Source organism: Panthera tigris, chromosome D4, assembly GCF_018350195.1.
Source record: "Panthera tigris isolate Pti1 chromosome D4, P.tigris_Pti1_mat1.1, whole genome shotgun sequence".
Classification (NCBI taxonomy): Eukaryota; Metazoa; Chordata; class Mammalia; order Carnivora; family Felidae; genus Panthera; species Panthera tigris.
In genome coordinates, this window is record NC_056672.1 from 26,656,640 (window position 1) to 26,674,569 (window position 17,930).

At 35.4% G+C, this 17,930-nt stretch overlaps 1 protein-coding gene across 2 annotated transcripts in view; it reads left to right on the top strand.

Annotated features, from left to right (window-relative positions):
- The window catches only part of NAA35 (N-alpha-acetyltransferase 35, NatC auxiliary subunit), a 94,809-nt gene that overhangs the window by 68,991 nt on the left and 7,888 nt on the right, over positions 1-17,930 (top strand). For both annotated transcript variants that reach the window (XM_042964332.1, XM_042964331.1), the window contains exons 13-17: positions 47-106; positions 4,625-4,731; positions 12,951-13,017; positions 14,889-14,987; positions 15,807-15,985. In XM_042964332.1, the coding sequence (XP_042820266.1) occupies positions 47-106; positions 4,625-4,731; positions 12,951-13,017; positions 14,889-14,987; positions 15,807-15,985 (512 nt within the window). The remainder of the gene's footprint in view (positions 1-46; positions 107-4,624; positions 4,732-12,950; positions 13,018-14,888; positions 14,988-15,806; positions 15,986-17,930) is intronic.

The following is a 17,930-nucleotide window of genomic DNA, read 5'->3' on the forward strand; positions in this document are numbered from 1 at the left end:
GCTTTTATTAATCTATTAATGACATTACTTTTTCTGTGTGTATCAGGATTTTTTCTGTGAATTTAGTGAACAATCTCCTTGTGTTCTTTCAAGATCTCTATTACAAGTAAGTTCTACATAGTATTGAAATACTTCTTTAAACATCAAATTATTTGTGTGTTGACATTGTTTTATTGATTGCTGGAACAAAAGTAGATGCTTTTAAAGGATGTTCAACAGTTAGTGTTACATTTTTGTGAGAGAAATATTGGAATATTAGACATTCACCAAGACCATACGCTGGACTATAAAACAAACCTTAATAATTTAAAATCAGTTGAAATCATACAAAGTATGCTATTTTGCAGTGAAACTAGTAATCCATAAATATTTTCCAAATATTTGGAAATTAACACACTTCTAAACAACCCTTGAGCCAAAGAAGAAGTCTTGAGGATAATTTGAAAATATTTTGAACTGAATGAAAATGAAAATATAACATACAGATTCTGTGGGATATAACTGAAGCAGTGCTTAGAGGAAAATTTATAGGATTAAATGTTTATATGAGAAAAAAAAGAAAATGGTTGCCAGAGGGGTTGGAGATAGGGGAATGAGTGAAATAAGTGAAGGGGATTAAGAGATACAAACTTCCAGTTATAAAATAAATAGGTCACAGGGGTGAAAAGTACAGGATGTGGAATATAGTCAATAGTATCGTAATAACTTTGGTGACAGATGGTAACTGCACTTACCATGGTGAGCATTTCCTGGTATATAGAATTGTCGAATCACTGTGTTCTACATCTGAAACTCATATAATACTGTATGTCAACTATACTTCAATTAAATTTTTTTAAAAAGAAAGCTCTGAAAATTTAAGCTTCTGCTTTAAAAAAAAAAGAGCAAATGAAACTCAAAGCAGGCAGAAGAAAAGAAATACTACAGATAAAAGCAGATATCAGTAAAATAGGAAACAGGTAAACAGTAAAGAAAATTAATGTAACTAAAATCCTGATTCTTTTGAACATATCAGTAAAATTGAAGAACCTCTAACCAGGCAGAACAAGAAAAAAAAGAAGGTATAGTACAGATTAATAATACCACAAATGAAAAAAGAAAGGACCACTGCAGACTCCAAAAGGGTCTGTAAAAGCATATATGGGAAATATTATAAACAACTCTGTGTCCATAAATTCAAAATCATAGATGAAATGGACCAATGTCTTGAAGGACACTATCAAAACTCATGAAGAAACAGAGAACTTGAATGATCCTACATCTGTTAAATTGAATTCCTAGTTTAATACCTTCCAACAGAGAAAATTCCAGGTCAATTCTGTACAGTCTGTTCCAAAAAATAGAAGAGGCAACAATATACATAATAAAGCCAGCATTATCTCAGTAGCAAAACCAAACAAAGACATTAAAAGCATGGAAAATTATAGGCCAGTATCCCTTATGAGGATAGATAGAACCACCTTAAAGTATTATGATATCAAATTTAGCAATATATAAAAAAAAGATAATACATCATGACCAAATGGGCTTTATCCCAAAAATGCAAGCCTGGTTCAACCTTTGAAAATCAGTCCATGTAGGGGCACCTGGGTGGCTCAGTCAGTTAAGCATCCGGCTCTTGTTTTCGGCTCCAGTCCTGATCTCCTGGTCATGAGATTGAGCCCTACTTTGGGCTCTGCAAGGAGTATGGAGCCTGGTTGGGAGTCTGTCTCTGCCCCTCCCCTGCTTGCGCTCACTCTATCTTTCAATAAACATTTTTTATTTAAATTTTTAAATTTAAATTTATTTTTTAAATTTGTTTTTTAAATAAACATTAAAAAAAAAAGTGTAATCCACCATACGATCAAAGTCTCATGGGGTGCCTGGGTGGCTCAGTCGGTTAAGCCTCCAACTTTGGCTCACGTCATGATCTCACGGTTCATGAGTTAGAGCCTGGAGCCTGCTTTGGATTCTGTGTCTCTAGCTCTCTCTGCCCCTCCCCCACTCACACTTTGTGTCTCTCTCTCTCTCTCTCTCTCTCTCTCTCTTAAAAATAATAAACATCAGAAAAATTTAAAAAAAAATAAAGTCTCAGTACATTCAGGAAAAGCATTTGACAAAAGTCAGCATCCATTCATGAGAAAAACTCTTGTCAAAACTAGGAATAGAAGAAAACTTCCCTTAACCTGATATAGGGTATATACAAAAAACTTGCAGCTAACGTCATACTTAATGATGAAAGATTAAATCCTTTCCTCCAAAGATTGGGAGTAAAGTGAGGATGTCAGCTCTCTCACTCCTCTCTTATTCAACATACTACAGATGGCCCACGACTTAAGATGGTTCAATTTATGATTTATCGACTTTGTAACAGTCTGAAAGTGATGTCCATTCAGTAGAAACCATACTTTGCATTTTGAATTTTGATCTTTTTCTGGGCTGGCAATGTGTATTATAACACTCTCTCCTCATCCTGGGCTTGACCAGCAAGTTGCAGCTCCCACTCAGCTACACAATCACAAGGGTAAACAGCCCGTTTAACCATTCTGTTTTTCACTTTCGGTATCGCAGTCAATAAATTACTGGAGGTATTCAACACTTTATTATCAAATAGGCTTTGTGTTAGATGATTTTGCCCCACAGTAGGCTAATGTAAGTGTTCTGAGCACATTCAGAGTAGTCTAGGCTATAAGCTATGGTGTTCGGTATGTATTCAGATGTATTAAATGCATTGCAGCTTATTCAACTTAAAATGGGTTTTGGGATGTAACCCCATTATAAGTTGATGGAGATCTGTATTGGAAATTTTAGCCAGTGAAAAAAGGCAGGAAAAGGAAACAAAAGGCATACAGCTGAACAGGGAAGAAATCATCAGCGTTTTACAGACATTATTTTCTGTGTAGAGCACCAGAATTTTTAGAGAAGTTCCTAGACCAGATGGGTGAGTTTAACAAGAGCACAGGATATGAGGTCAATATACAAAAAACAATTGTATTCTTATATACTTTCAGGGAACAATGGGAAGTCAAAAATTTAATAGTACTATTTACAATAATCTCAAAAAAAAACACAAAATACTTAAGTATAAATCTAATACCTGTTTGTAGACAATGCTGAAAAACTAGAAGTATTGGTGAAAGAAGTCAAAGACCTAAATAAATGGAAAGGTATATACCTTGTTTGTGGAATGGAAGAATTAATATTTTTAAGATGTTCTTCCCAAAATTGTTCTATAGATTCAAAGCAGTCTCAATAAAATCATAGCAGGATTTTTTACAGTGTTGCAAGAACAATTGGACAGACATATGCAAAAAAAAATTGACTTAGAATGCATCATAAATCTAAAATGTAAGACTATACAACTTTTACAAGAAAAGACAGGAGAAATCTTTGACTTTAGAAGGCAGAGTATTCTTAGGTATGACACCAAAAACACAATTCTTAAAAAATGGTCAGTTGATCAACTTAAAAGTATAAGTCTGTGGAAGATACTGTTAAAATGAAAAGAGACTACAGAATGGGAGAAAATATTTGCAAATCATGTGTAGCATAGGACTTGTATCATACAAAGAAATTTATAAACCTAACAGAAAACAGACAACCTAGTTTTTTAAAGATATTCAACATAATTGGTACTAGGGATATGCAGATTAAAACCACAAAGAAATACCACTATCTTTCTTTTCTAATATCTTTTAAAAAGAAGAAAGAAAAACTGATAATACCAAGTGCTGGTGAGGATGCATTTACTGATAATTCCATGAAGTGCTACAACCACTTTGTAAAACAATTTGGTAGATTCTTATTAAATTAAATGTACAAATCCCACTCCTGCTTAATTAATGTTTACCTAAGAAAAGTGAAACCCAGTTTTCTCCTGGAAACCTGTATGCGAATGTTTATAGCTATTTGTTTCATGATCACCCAAAACTGGAAACAACCCAAATGGGTTAGGAAATCAAAGAAGGGATAGTATAGGAAATATTAAAATATGCTGAGGTCAGTAAGGGGAGAAAATGAAATGCAAACTATTGTTAAATAATTTATTTTAAATTTAATCATCAAATAATTTTTCCAATTTCAGGAAGTGTATATTCCAAAATGTTCATTAGAGACAAAGTTTGTCAACTAAATATTTATAGCCATTTGCTGTTTAATAACTTATGAAGCCCTCTTTCTTATATATTAGCTTATTTGACGTATTCAGACTAGTCATTTCATTTTGGGGTTTGTTTTTTTAAGTTTCTTTATTTTTGAGAGAGAGGGAGAGAGAGAATTCCAAGCAGACTCCTCACTGTCCGCACAGAGCTGGACACAGGCACAATTATGAACCTGTGAAATCATGTCCTGAGTTGAAACAAGAGCCAGCTGAGCCACCCAGGTGTCCCTGGTCAGCTCATTTTGACTAGTTCACTATTATTGCCTTTGGCTTGAGAGGTATTTTTTCTTTATACACCTTCATCAGAATACATCTTAAATATAGATTAACAAGTAATAACCCATTGTGGAGGTAGTGATTCATTGATTTCCACCAGGTTTTTATGCTTTAATCTCTTCTGTTGTGTTCATGTCACAGTAATGACAGTTATATGTACAATATGTCAAGATTTTGACAGCATTGCTAATACATAACATTTGTTTTAAGACTACTTTCCTGGTGGATAACAAAAAGGTCTTTGGAACCCATCTCATGCAAGACATGGTGAAAGATGCACTTCGGTCTTTTGTCAGTCCTCCGGTGCTCTCCCCAAAGTAAGTACTGTGAGACTTTTCATAGCGTGTACATTTCTTAAAAGCCCCAGGTCTCTGCTCGTTTACAGCCAAGGCATAAAAACTGTTGGAATCACATCTTCATGCAGAAAATAAAAAACTCATAGTAAAATTAATTGATTTCTGCTGCATATTATTTAGATTTAAACTAAAGTTTTTGTGAGGTTGACATTAGGCTCAATATGAGAAGAAAACCTTACAAGGAATTATCAAATACAGTAAGTTGCATTGATTCTTACTGTGTGCAAAGCACTGTGTTAGGTAAGCACTTTGGGAGTAATTATAAAAAATCAGATAAGGTCTCTTAATGATCTGAGTCTAGATAAAAATAGAAAATGCAGATAATTATTTCTTAAATTATGTTCTGATAGAAACATGTTGCTTTAATAAGAGGCTGGAAAGGATTTCATACAGCAAGAAATCATCATTTATGTTGGCATTTTAGAAAAGGAATAAAGCTTTTCCAAAGGGGACGGAAGAAAGGTGTTGTTATTTCTTAGCAAAGAAACCAGCATGTCTAAAGACATGAGCATATGAATTGTGTATTTTAGGAACAGTTAGTGGTTCAGCATTCAATTTGTTGAATAAATCATGCCACATCTCACATAAAACTTTCTCCTCTCTTAACTTGGGTTTCTCAGAAGCAGATCCTGAGACTTAGAAAGTGTTCCCAGGAGCAGCGCCTGGTGGCTCAGTCAGTTAAGCGTCCAGCTCTTGACCTCAGCTCAGGTCATGATCTTACACTTCATGAGATCAAGCCCCTCATTGAGCTCTGCACTGGCAGTGTGGAGCCTGCTTGAGATTCTCCCTTTCTCTCTCTCTCTGCCCCTCCCTCCCTCCCTCCCTCCCTCTCTCCCTCTCTCTCTTTCTCTCTCTTTATAAATAAATGAACTTTAAAAGAAAAAAAAAAAAAAAGAAAGAAACTGTTCCCAGGAGAAACCAGCAGTGTTGTTGGCAAGTGGGACATGCAAAGGAAAAAAAACCGTGCAGAGGTATACTTCAGGGAAAGTAACTCTGGTTATGTCCTGGTGGGGAGCTCTGGAGATAGTGTGGGTAGCACCTCAGAGTTGTTAGGGATAAAACAAAGGAGTCTGAGAATTTACCCACATACGAGTCCATTAAGGACTGACCCTGGGAGGAGGTAAATTCCCAGGCAGCCTCAGTGTTGGTTATATTCCCTGTTTCATTCACAATAAAAGCCACGGTCCTTATGATTGAGCCTAGGAGGTCCCATACACTCTGGTCTAGACTCCTGTCCTGATGCCTCTCTGGCCTCATCTCTTACCCCACTCCCCCCATCAGCCACACTGCCCTCCTTGCTATTCCAGGAACATACAGGCTCACTCTCACCCTACAACCTTTACACAGAGTCTGAGGTGGAGGACATTTTACTCAGAAATCCCCAAGACTGACTGCCTCACCGCCTTCAAGTCTGTTTAACTTCATCTCCGTCAGGACTGCTTTGATCAGACTGTTTAAGAAGTACAACCTCTCCCCTGCCTCAGCCCAGCACTGGGCTGTATATAGTTCTCTCTCCTGTAACAACGATCTTCCTACCTGCTGTATAATTTGCTCCTTCACTGTGCTTATGTGCTGTATATATACACTACATAATTCTTCATTGTATTCATTTTTTATTTCCCTCTCGTCCTCCCCCCACTCCCGTTAGAATATGAACTCTACGAGGTCAGGGCAGGTCGTTTTGGCTCTTTGTTCACTAATGTATCACAGGTGCAAGAACACTGTCTAGCACACAGCACATGATGAATCTTTGTTGAATGAGTGAATAAATAAATGGCAGTTGGATGGTTAAGATAGTTTGGGACTTACGAGTTTTGAATGCTTTGGTAAAATTTGGTCTTTATGGTCAGTGAGGAAGTGCTCAGGTTTTTAGGAGGAAATTAGCATAGGATAGTATGTATTTTTTTTATGGTGCGTAGTTTTTAATAGGAAGCAAACTGGCAGTGATAAAGGAGGCAAAGTGTTGAGGTAGGCTAATTCGGTACTACAGGCAAGAAATGATAAAGGATTAAACTCTGGGATTATAAAGAAGACAGACCTGAGGAACATTTCAGAGGTAAAATTAATAGGACTTGACAACTGATTCAGCAGGGGAAGGAAAGGAATAAGAAGGTAAATAAGTTGCTTTAAAAAAAAAAAGAAACCAGAAGCTGGTTGTTTATATTATTATATAATATTATGTTTATATTATTATATAAATATATGGTCGTGTTTGAAGTTTAGACAGTGCATAAAATGTGAAAAATAATAAAAATCCCCTGAAGTCTTAGCCTTGAGGTAACATTTTGATGACCATCACTATAGATCTCTCAGATCCCTTAGATCTGTGCTACATAGATGTATGATACACATTTGACTTTATGTAAATGGGACCATGTTAAACAAGCTGTTTTTATCATGAACTTTTAATTACTTTTTGTGGATTGCTTTCTTAAAATTTTTTTTTTAAATTCTTTTTTTCCCCCTCACTCGAAGGTACATCATGAATTTGTGTTTCAAATGATCTGATGTAGATCCAATTAATTCTTTATAATGGTTGCCAAATATATCATAATGTGAATGAATTCTGTGCATTGGGGTTTACTGGATGGGGGCATGTGTACTTATAATAGATATTACCAGATTGCATTCTAAAAGATTGTAACAATTTGTATTTCTGTTAGCAGTATATGAGAGTGCACATTCCCTAACTCCTTTTAATTTTTTCCAGTGTGTTTAGCAGGAAACAATATCTCATTGTTACTTTAATTTGAGGATTTAATACAATATTTATTGAACATTTAGAAATACTTTTCTATGAATTGTTTATATCCTTTGCCCATTAACTTTTAAGTGGTTTACTTTTTTGGAAAATTTATATGAGCTGTTTGTACATTATGAGTATCTAATATACATTGTTAAACAATAGTATCTATCATACAGTATATACCTCCTCATAGTATACAAGTCCTGACTAAATTATCTTTCAACTCCTTCATTTGTGATAGGCATTGCAGATTTTTTTTCCTTAAGTTTTCTTTTGCATCACAATTTTTGCCTTCTGTGTGGTAGTTTTTGCTACTAAATTTTATCCAATATTTTAGGTTTCTCGTTGGAGGTAATCTCCCCAGCACATAGGTTGTACCTTTAGTCACTTCCAAAGATTTTTGTTCAAGGTTTTGTCCAAAGATTTTTATTCTTGTGCATTTAAGATTAAGTGGTGTGAAGATAGAAGTTCAACCTGATTTTCCTTCTAGGTAGTCTGTTGGGTGAGCATCACTTACAATATAAACCATCATTTCCCACTGGATTAAAAGAAGACCACCTTTATTTTACTTGGAAATCCTTTATGTATTGAAATTTTTTTCCAGTTCCAATGATAGTGTTTTCTTTTTGTTTTGTTTTTGATGATTCTTATTATTGTGGCTTTGTCTTAAGTTTTAATATCTTGTTAAGACACGTCCTCTGGCTACATTCTTTTTCAGGATTTTCTTGGCCCTTCCCTGGTTAACCCTTTATTGGGCGTGTGGTTTGCAAATATTTTCTCCCATTCTGTAGGTTGCTTTTTCATTTTGTTGATTGTTTGCTGAGCAGAAGCTTTTCAGTTTGACGTAATCCCGCTGCTTATTTTTGCTTTTGTTGCCTTTGCTTTTGGTGCAAAACCAAAAAATCTTGATCCCCTATGTTTTCTTCTAATATACCAGAAACTTCAGATCTTACATACAAAAGTGAGTCTTTAATCCATTTTTATTTGATTCTTGTGTATGGTGTAAGGGTCCAATGTCATTTCTTTTACATGTGGCTGTCCAGTTTTCCCAGTTTTACTTATTGAAGAGTCTGTCGTTTCCCCATTGTATATTCTTGGCTTCTTTGTCAAAAGTTAATTGACCATATATGCATGCTTTTTTTTCCCCCCTAGGCTCTCTATTCTGTTTTATTGATCTGTGTGTCTGTTTTTATGCCAAAATATTCTGTTTTGAATACTGTCACTTTGGTAGTATAGTTTGAAATCTGGGAATGTGATGCCTCCAGCTTTTTTGTTCTTTCTCAAGATTGCTTTGTTTTCAGAGTGTTTGGGGTCCCATATAAATTCTGGGGTTGTTTTCTCTATATCTGTGAAACATGCTATTTGAATTTCAGTAAGGATCGACTCTAACAATATTCTTCCAGTCCAAAAGCACAGAATATCTTTCTATTTATTTGTGTCTTCAGTTTCTTTCATGAGTGTCTTACAGTTTTCAAAAGTGTACTGATCTTTCCCCTCCTTGGTTAAATGTGTTCCTAAGTACTTTATTGTTTTTCGTGCTCTTATACATGGGATTACTTTCTTAATTTCTCTGATAGTTTATTGTCAGTGTATAGAAATACAGCAGATTTTTGTATATTGATTTTTTATACCCTGCAACTTTACTCAGTTAAGTAGTCCAACAGTTTTTTGATGGAATTTTTAGGTTTTCTACATAATATGTCGTCTGCAAACAGACACTTAAAAATTATTTTAAAATTTGTAATTAAATACATCCAGTATTCAGATTTGTAAGTGACATACACTACCATCCATTTAAACAATATTTTTCTTTGGTTTTTATATATTCACCTTTTGGAGAATTGATAAAATTTGATAAATACTTAATGCATATTTATATGAATTTATAAATTTTATCAGTTCCCTTATGTAATAAATATAATAAATTAGTACTTGCTGTTGCCAGGCCAGAACCTTTTTGGGTTCTAGGGAAGAGAAGAACACACCTGCTAACAAGGCACCTCGCATCCAGTGGGAGAGACTGAACAGTAGACAAATACATAATGTGAGTTTGTAGAAAGATAAAGGGGATAGATAGTTCTCTTAAGCCATAGTTATAGAAAGCACGTGGTGAAATGTGAGTGAACTGAGGGAGTGAGCTGTGCAGAATCAGGGTCGGGCTTCCGACAGCAACATCATGTCCTAGAGTAGAGCTGAGCTTGAGTGTCAAGGAGTAGCTAATTTTCACGAATTAAATTATTAGAAATACATCTAGATCAGCAGTTCTTAAGCTTTTTTGTCTTGGGACCCCTTTACATTCTTAAAAGTTATTAAAGACCCAGATAGCTTTTGTTTATATGGGTCATGTGTATTGCTACCTACTGTTTTAGAAATTAAAACAATACTTTAAAAATATTTATTAATTTTTTTAAATAGGAAACCCATTACATTAATCGAAACATTTTTGTGGAAGACAACCATGTTTTTAAGAAAAATTAGTGATAAAAGTGGCAGTTTTACATTTTTGTAGATCTGCTTTCTGTCTGTCCTAATAGAAGATAGCTGAATCATTTTGACCTGCTTCTGCTTTCAGTCTGTTAACGCATGCCATGTAGACTCTGGAAACACCTACCGTACACTTGTGAGAGAAGGAATACCAAAGGCGAATAACATCCTAATGCTGTTGTGAGCATGGTTTTGACCTTGTCCCCTAGAAAGCATCCCAAAGTCACCACCCCCACCGGGGGAACCTGGGCCACATTCTGAGAGCTGCTGGCTCCCATTTCAAATCCAACTCCCCGCACCCCCCCTCCCCAACACTCCACCCAGTCCTTTCCTCCCACTCTGGTCCTAGAGGTGTCCACTGTGCACTACAGCTTGTGTCTCTTATGAATGCTTATACACTTCACCCAAAAAGGTGTCCAGAAATAATACATCCATTTATTTTATATGTTTTTAGACTTCACATAAATGTTGTCACACTGTATACATCCTTTTGCAACATGATTTTTTCATTCAACATTAGGGTTTTGAAATCAGCAGGTTTGATACTTCGTTCATTGAAATCCACCCTTTGAATATGTTGCAGTTTGTTTTGCTGTTTCTCTATAAATGGGCATTTAAGTTCTTTCTAATTTATTACTATTGAAAACAGTGCTGTAGTGAACTTCTTTGAATATGTCTCCTTGTGCACATAGGCTGTCTATACTTAGAACTGGAATTAATTGCTGATTGTAGGGTATGTGCATCTTCAACCTCACTAGTTTTGCCAAATTGCTTTACAAAATAATTTAACCAATTTGTATTCCAGACAACAGGGTATAAGAATTCCAGTTTTCTTAGACTTTGTGCTTTGTCATAATCAGACTCTTCAGTTTTTGACAATCTGATATGTGTGAAATAGTGTCTGTGTCTGATTTGCATCTTTCCCTTTTCTATTTAACAGTCTCCTTTAGCACTTTTATTATTACTTATTTAGGGTTAGTTACAGTTCAACCTTCATTGTTCGAAGATTCCATATTTGCATATCTTGCTTACTTGCTAAGATATATTTGTAACCTTCAAATCATTGCTCTCCTTCGCTGAATTCATGGACATGGGCAGAGCAGCAAAAAAAAAAAAAAAAAAAAAAAAAAAAAAAAAATTTAGAGTCTCCCGGTACTGAATAAGGAAACTCTCTACCTTCTTTTTCAGTTCTTATACCGTGAACAGCTCCATTAGGTGCCATGTTCTTCACATTTTTGTGCTTTTTGTTGGTGATTTCATAGTTTCAAATGACCTCCATCTGTAATGATATGCTGTCTAGTGTCCCTTAGCACAAGAAGGCTGTGGCATGCCTTTCAGAGAGAATATGTATGTTAGATAAGCTTCACTCAGCCATGAGTTTGGTAATGAATTGGCAATATACATCACATAAAGCATCTCTAAACACATAATGCAAGGTCATGTAGTGATCAGTTGATGAAGATGGTGTCACCAGTGGCTGGCAGGAACCTAACCCAGTATTTTACCCTAGCAGCAATGTTGCCGTATTCTCTAATCCAGTGTCTGCAGCAGCTTTAAAGAATAGAACTATCATGAGTACCGGGAATTGACTGTATATATGACAGAGTTCATTGCATGGTAATATGTAAATGTTATTCCACTGTTTTAGAATTCCAGTGTTAGAGATAAGAAATGTGATCCTGATCTAATTCTTTTTTTCCTTTGTTAAGTGATTGGACACTTTCTTCTGGAAGATTGTAAAGTTTCTGGGTATTGTTTGGTTTGGTTGGTTGGTTGGTTGGTTGGTTTTTCTGGAATTTAAGAGTTTTACCAGAATGTACGTGTCTGATTTTCAGCTACACCTGTCGGGAACTCAGTCCTTAAAGCCTCAAGTCTTCCGATCAGTAATTTTCCTTTATTTATCTCTTGTCATTTTTGCTGTGATGTGAGAAAGTTCTTCCTTGACCTTCAAGACTACAAGTGAGCATCTTTTCATCTGTTGAATTTTTAAATTTGAAAATCCTAATTTTGGGATCCAGAAAGTCTTTTTTTTTTTTTTTTTCCCCCTCCTTTAGTAACTTTCTTACTTTGGAGTTAAAGATCTAGCAGACCTTCTAGCACTTCTCTTTTGCCACCACCTATTCCTGGTGTTCTGCTTCCTCTTTCTCATGGCTTCTGTGTGCACTGTCATTTCCATTGCATGATTGTGGCTCTGTTGATCTTTGAGGCTCTGGTCAGATTGTTCAGTTATGGCAGATACTTAGAAGTAGTGAGTTGTCTGCTCCTGTCAGTGTGCCAGAGAAAAGTCTTTGCTTTTTTCCCATGTTCTTAAGTGCAAAGGCCACTGACCTCAGGGATAGAAACAAAATTAATCTTCCCATCTGTTCAGCCCCTGAATTGGCTGAATTGGCTCCTCTAGAGCCAGGCAGGTAGCAGACCCTCCCAGACTGCTCAGGAAGGCTTTAGTCACTTTAGTAACTGAGACAAGGAGCACCAGAAAGGAAATCACTTGATGAGGATAGAGGATGAGCTGCCAGAAATGTATAAGTGAGGATTTGGGCCAGTGGTTGGAAATGTGGATACATCTTTAAAAAATTAGGATTCTGTATAGCATTTTCTTTGTAATTATTATTATGGGTATAATCTAGGAGGGTGTTAGTTGTAGAAAAATAAATAACATTGTAGTAGGGCCATGAAAAAGTAGAACTTTGGAATTTTTCTTCTCTCCTTGTTAATTTGATCTTGTTGGATCCAACTCAGTCCAAGTATAGAACTGGAAGAATTGGAAATGTGCATTTGTTGTGCGAGTAACACAATAATAGTGAAATATTTCTTAATCTAATGCTAACAGTGTTTAATTTAGTAAGGTATTTGGTTCCATTTTCTCTTTTTTCCACAATTTTGGTCTGTTGGTATCCCTGCTGCTTTTTGTAGGCCAAATAGTTTGATTTTAATGAGCATTATCTTACAGGTGCTGCCTATATAATAATCACCAGGCTAAGGACTGTATTGACTCCTTTGTTACTCACTGTGTTCGGGTAAGAACTGCAGTTTGGATCATTGTGATAGATACTTTACAAATTGTGGGGAGTAGGGCGCCTGGGTGGCTCAGTCGCTTAAGTGTCTGGTTGTTGGTTTTGACTCAGGTCGTGATCTCATGGTTTATGAGATCAAGCCCTATATCAAGATGCCTGCTTGAGATTCCCTCTCTCCCTCTTTCTGCCCCTTTCCCGCTCACACACAGGCACTCTCAAATAAAATTTTAAAAAATAAAATAAAAATAAAAATTGTGGGGTGTAATTCCTTCAGTCACATTAATTTGTGTTACTTTTTTCATCCAACAGTTCTTAGTCATTTTCCCCGAAAAAATGAAAAATTTCTGTCTGTTCTTGCACTTGAGTAGATAGCTTTCTAATGTGGAGTCTTCCTGGCAGGTCGTTAAATACTGAGGCACCTTTGATGTCCTCTCACTGTAACCCCCAGGGACCACACAAGCAGAATTAAGTTATGACCCCCATCTGGGAAAACACAAATTGTTAAAATTTTTTGTAAATGTGCACAAAAACTATTTTTGACCATATGAACAAGGAATGTTTGTACCAGCCCCAGATACTTATCTTTGTGCTACCTTAATGAACAGGATTATAGTAAAATTAAAATTACTACTTGAGATGGGAGCACAAATTTTTTTCAAATATAGGGTAATGAGGAAAAAATATAAATCTTGTAGTGGATTAAATTAATCATAAATCATTCTAATTTAATTATATAAACATTTCTTTTGGAGAACTGAAACAGTGTGGGAGGCCTAATTCCAGTTACTAAAATATAGCAAGGCACCTTGGGAGGGTGAAAGGAGGAGAACTAAAAGGCCAGATCTCGTCTGTATCATTAACATTTTATCATTGTCAGGAAGATCACTTCACTTTTCTATAAATTCCCCCGTCTTTAAGAAGTGAGGTATTAATACTGCCCCTGTACCTCATACATAGGCTAGTTATTGATCAAGTGAGATAATATCTATCAAACTGTACAAATTTAAAACAATTCTATTTGAAGGATCTTCTGATTCTCATTTCTTAAATCAGAGCATCTTACCATTCGTGCATATTGTCTGATTAGTGAAGTGTTAACAATATTTTAGGATATAGATTAGGAATTGAAGAACCTTAGGGTTTATAGAGAACAGTTGACCCTTGAACAACACGGGTTTCAACTTTGCAGGTGCACTCATGTGTAGATTTTCTTCAATACGGTACTATAAATATAAATGTACTTTCTTAAGATTTTCTTTATAACAGTTCCTTTTCTTTAGCTTACTTCATTGTGAGAATACAGCATATAATGCATATAACATACAAAATAGGAGTTAACTGACTGTTGATGTTATCAGTAAGGCTTCCAGTCAGCAGTTGGCTATTAGTAGTAGTTAAGTTTTGGGGGAGTCAAAAGTTATATGTGGATTTTCAACTCTGCAAGATATAAGTGCCCCAACCCATGTGTTGTTCAGAGGTCAGCTGTATCAGCCATTACTTAAGCCTTACAATTATTCTGGTATATTTAAAGTAGCACAGAAATGTTACTCTTGAACATTGGCTTATGGCTTGAGATCCTCAGAAGAGGAAGCTATTCTCTTGGAATTGTGGGAACATATCTAAAGATTGAAGTAACATATTTTTGCCATATGAAAACAGGTTTCATTAATAGCCACTTTCTTCTGGCTCTTGATAAAATCTTGTGTTAAGTTTCCTTAAAAAGAAATACCTATGTAAGAAATACGCATAGTCCTGATTTTTACCTCCACAGTAATTTTTTCCCCTTAAACTAGATTTTGAAAACTTAGAATGTTAGTTTTATTTAGTGTCAAGAAATTTCACATTGGCAGTTAACAAATCGTATGTATTTGCAGCCATTCTGTAGTCTTATTCAGATCCATGGACATAATCGGGCTCGACAGAGAGATAAGCTTGGTCATATTCTTGAGGAATTTGCTACCTTGCAGGATGAGGTAAGAGCCAACAAGTTGCCCTCCCTTCTAAAATTAAGCAGTTCATTTACCTTGATCAGATTTTTAAAAACAGTTCTTTGGAACAACATTTTAACTATTTAAGTTTTTAGCATGATTAATTTACTTTTAACTTAAAATGTAACATTTCCATATATCAAAGAAAGAGTTTACAAAAAGAGAACAATAATCCAAACTGAGAAACCTCTTAAATTATTTCTTTGATAATCAGGATAAATTATAAAATATGTGTAGAACTATAGTTTTATAGCAAGTTCACATTCTAACAAAAATCTTAAGACAAACCATAAGAGACTCTTAAATACAGAGAACAAAATAAGGGTTGCTGGAGGGGAGGTGGGTAGGGGGTTGGGTTAAATGGGTGATGGGCATTAAGGAGGACACTTGTTGGGATGAGCACTGGGTGTTATATGTAAGTGATGAATCACTAAATTATATTACTAAAATTAAAAAAAATAATAAATTGATTTATTATGTAGCTGTGGAAAAGAAAACCTTAATATTCCTATCAGTAGCAATATTAATTGATAACATAATTAAAAGCCTAAAGTCAATATTTTGTATTTTTGTTTTATAAAATGTCTTTCTAGTTTTAAGGAGCATTTAGGTAAACGTTATCCATTGTGAAATGGGAAGTTTAAATGTGAATGGAACCAAAAAATGTTTTGAAAGTATAAATTCTTTAGTGACAAGTTTTATATTTTCTGTCTAAATGCTATTTTTAGCTGTTTGTGTTTTTTTTTTTTCATTCTTTCATTACCTTGAAACGAAAGTCCGTGTTATGACATTTTATTCTGATAGGCAGAGAAGGTTGATGCAGCCCTTCACACTATGCTGTTGAAACAGGAACCCCAAAGGCAACATTTGGCCTGTTTAGGTACCTGGGTCCTTTATCATAACCTGCGAATTATGATCCAGTATCTTTTGAGCGGCTTTGAATTGGAACTCTACAGCATGCACGAGTACTACTACATATATTGGTAAGAGAACAATTTGAATTAAAATCGGTAGTGGGGAGCAAGTAGAGAAGATCTGAGAGAGCATCTGTAGAACAGAATATAATTTCAGGGTACTTTCTCATTTAATGTGGGACAATTGAAAAACATCTGTTAGAAATTAGAGCCAGATCATCTTGAACATCTTCAAGTGCTGTTAACACCATACAAATGTTTTTTCCAGCCATTGAATGTTTGTTTCCAAATTAATAATAAGTGATTCCAAAGTAAATGGATTAATTGAAGAGCTTTTTTCTGTTTCTAGGGAGAAAAATCACACACATTTAGCTCTGACTTCAGTGACAATAGGTGCTAGCTGTGGAATGTACTTAACTGAATTAAAGTTCAAAATTTGAACCAGATCTTTCCTCTGAGAAGAAATGAAGATTATCATTGGGAGCCATAACTGTTGCACACTGCCACCCTGGGGGTTTCTCTCAGCAGTTTTGAAGGCGTTCATAAGAGCTGTCCTCCTCAGCCAATAGTTCTTTGCTTTCACTTGAAGATGAAATAGAGAAACCTAGTCAGAGGATGCTTGGAAATACTTCAGGCACTGGAAAGCTGCCGTAGAAAGAAAATAAATGGAGAGCTAATGGATCTTTTTTTCAGTCTGGCCATGTATGGTGGTAAATAACCAGTGTTGCTTATCACAAACAGCTAAGTTTAGTATATCTTAATAAGGTTCATCTTTTTAACTCCTATTCGAATTATTTAACAGTAATTAAGACACTGTGTATTCCTTGGAGTCATCACTATGAAGGAAGGAAAGTAATTTTCCAAGCTGACATGGTTTTGTTATCATGGCTGCCAGGGCTCCTAACTTGGTTATGAAACTTGAATTTGAACATTGAACTAAAGTAATAGGAGAATAATATTATTTGCTATACCCCCTGACATTTATGTAGGTAACAACTAACTCTTACCAACAGGTGTTAATATAGCTACTTGGCATATGTTTTGTTACTAACTCACAGTAGACAAAGTATCCAAACCAGACATTTTGTGGGGGAACATGCTCAAGTTCCTTCTCTGAGGTTTGAGTCAGCTTTTGGGAAGCTTTTGTGCTCTTGATTTCTCAGAATAAAATTTATATACATATGCTTTTTGGCACAAGGAATTGGGCTCTTAATTAGCAAATAAATGATAATCAGATAAACACTCTATTAGAAACGTATCTGCATATTTGAGCAGATTCATTTCTTGTTAACGAAAAAAATTTTAGTTATGCCTATAAATACCCTTGTGGTCTACATTCATGTTAGTTTTAACTACTTTTAGTTTCAAAATTATACATTGGGCTCCAGCATTTTCACAAGATAAACGTGTTACATTGTTCATGAATATCATCCCTAAAGCATGTGGGCCCTTTAAAAATCAGCAGTGGAAAACATTGATTCTTAAACTCTAGAGTGCATCATAGTCACTTCTCAGTCCATCGAGCTCCTGGTTTAGCAGGTCTGGGATAGGCCTCCATCATTTGCATTTCTCACTAGTTCTGGTGATACTGCTGCTGGTCCGGTGATCACAATTTGAGAACCACTGGTCTAGAGTATCGGTACTTTGACTCTCCATAGATATGATTGTGTATTAATTTTGATAATGCACTTAAAAGCTCACTGAGATGTCTGATATTTGACAAGAAAAGCATGACATGTGCCAAATTATCTCCTTCACTCATATGCCCCTCGGGTTCGATATTTGGAAGGTAGAAGGCAGCATTCGTTCTCTATAGAAATCCTCTCATTAAGATACCCTCAGGTTTTGTAGTGTATTGGGGAGGGGGGGGATTCATTTGTATCCCATGTATTTGCAGGGGGGGTGGAATTCATTTGTATCCTGTAAAAGGATACTCTAAATGCCTTTCTTAAATTCACTGTCAGCAATTATTTTCATATGAAATTATATGCTTTTTTTTTTTTTAACCAAACGA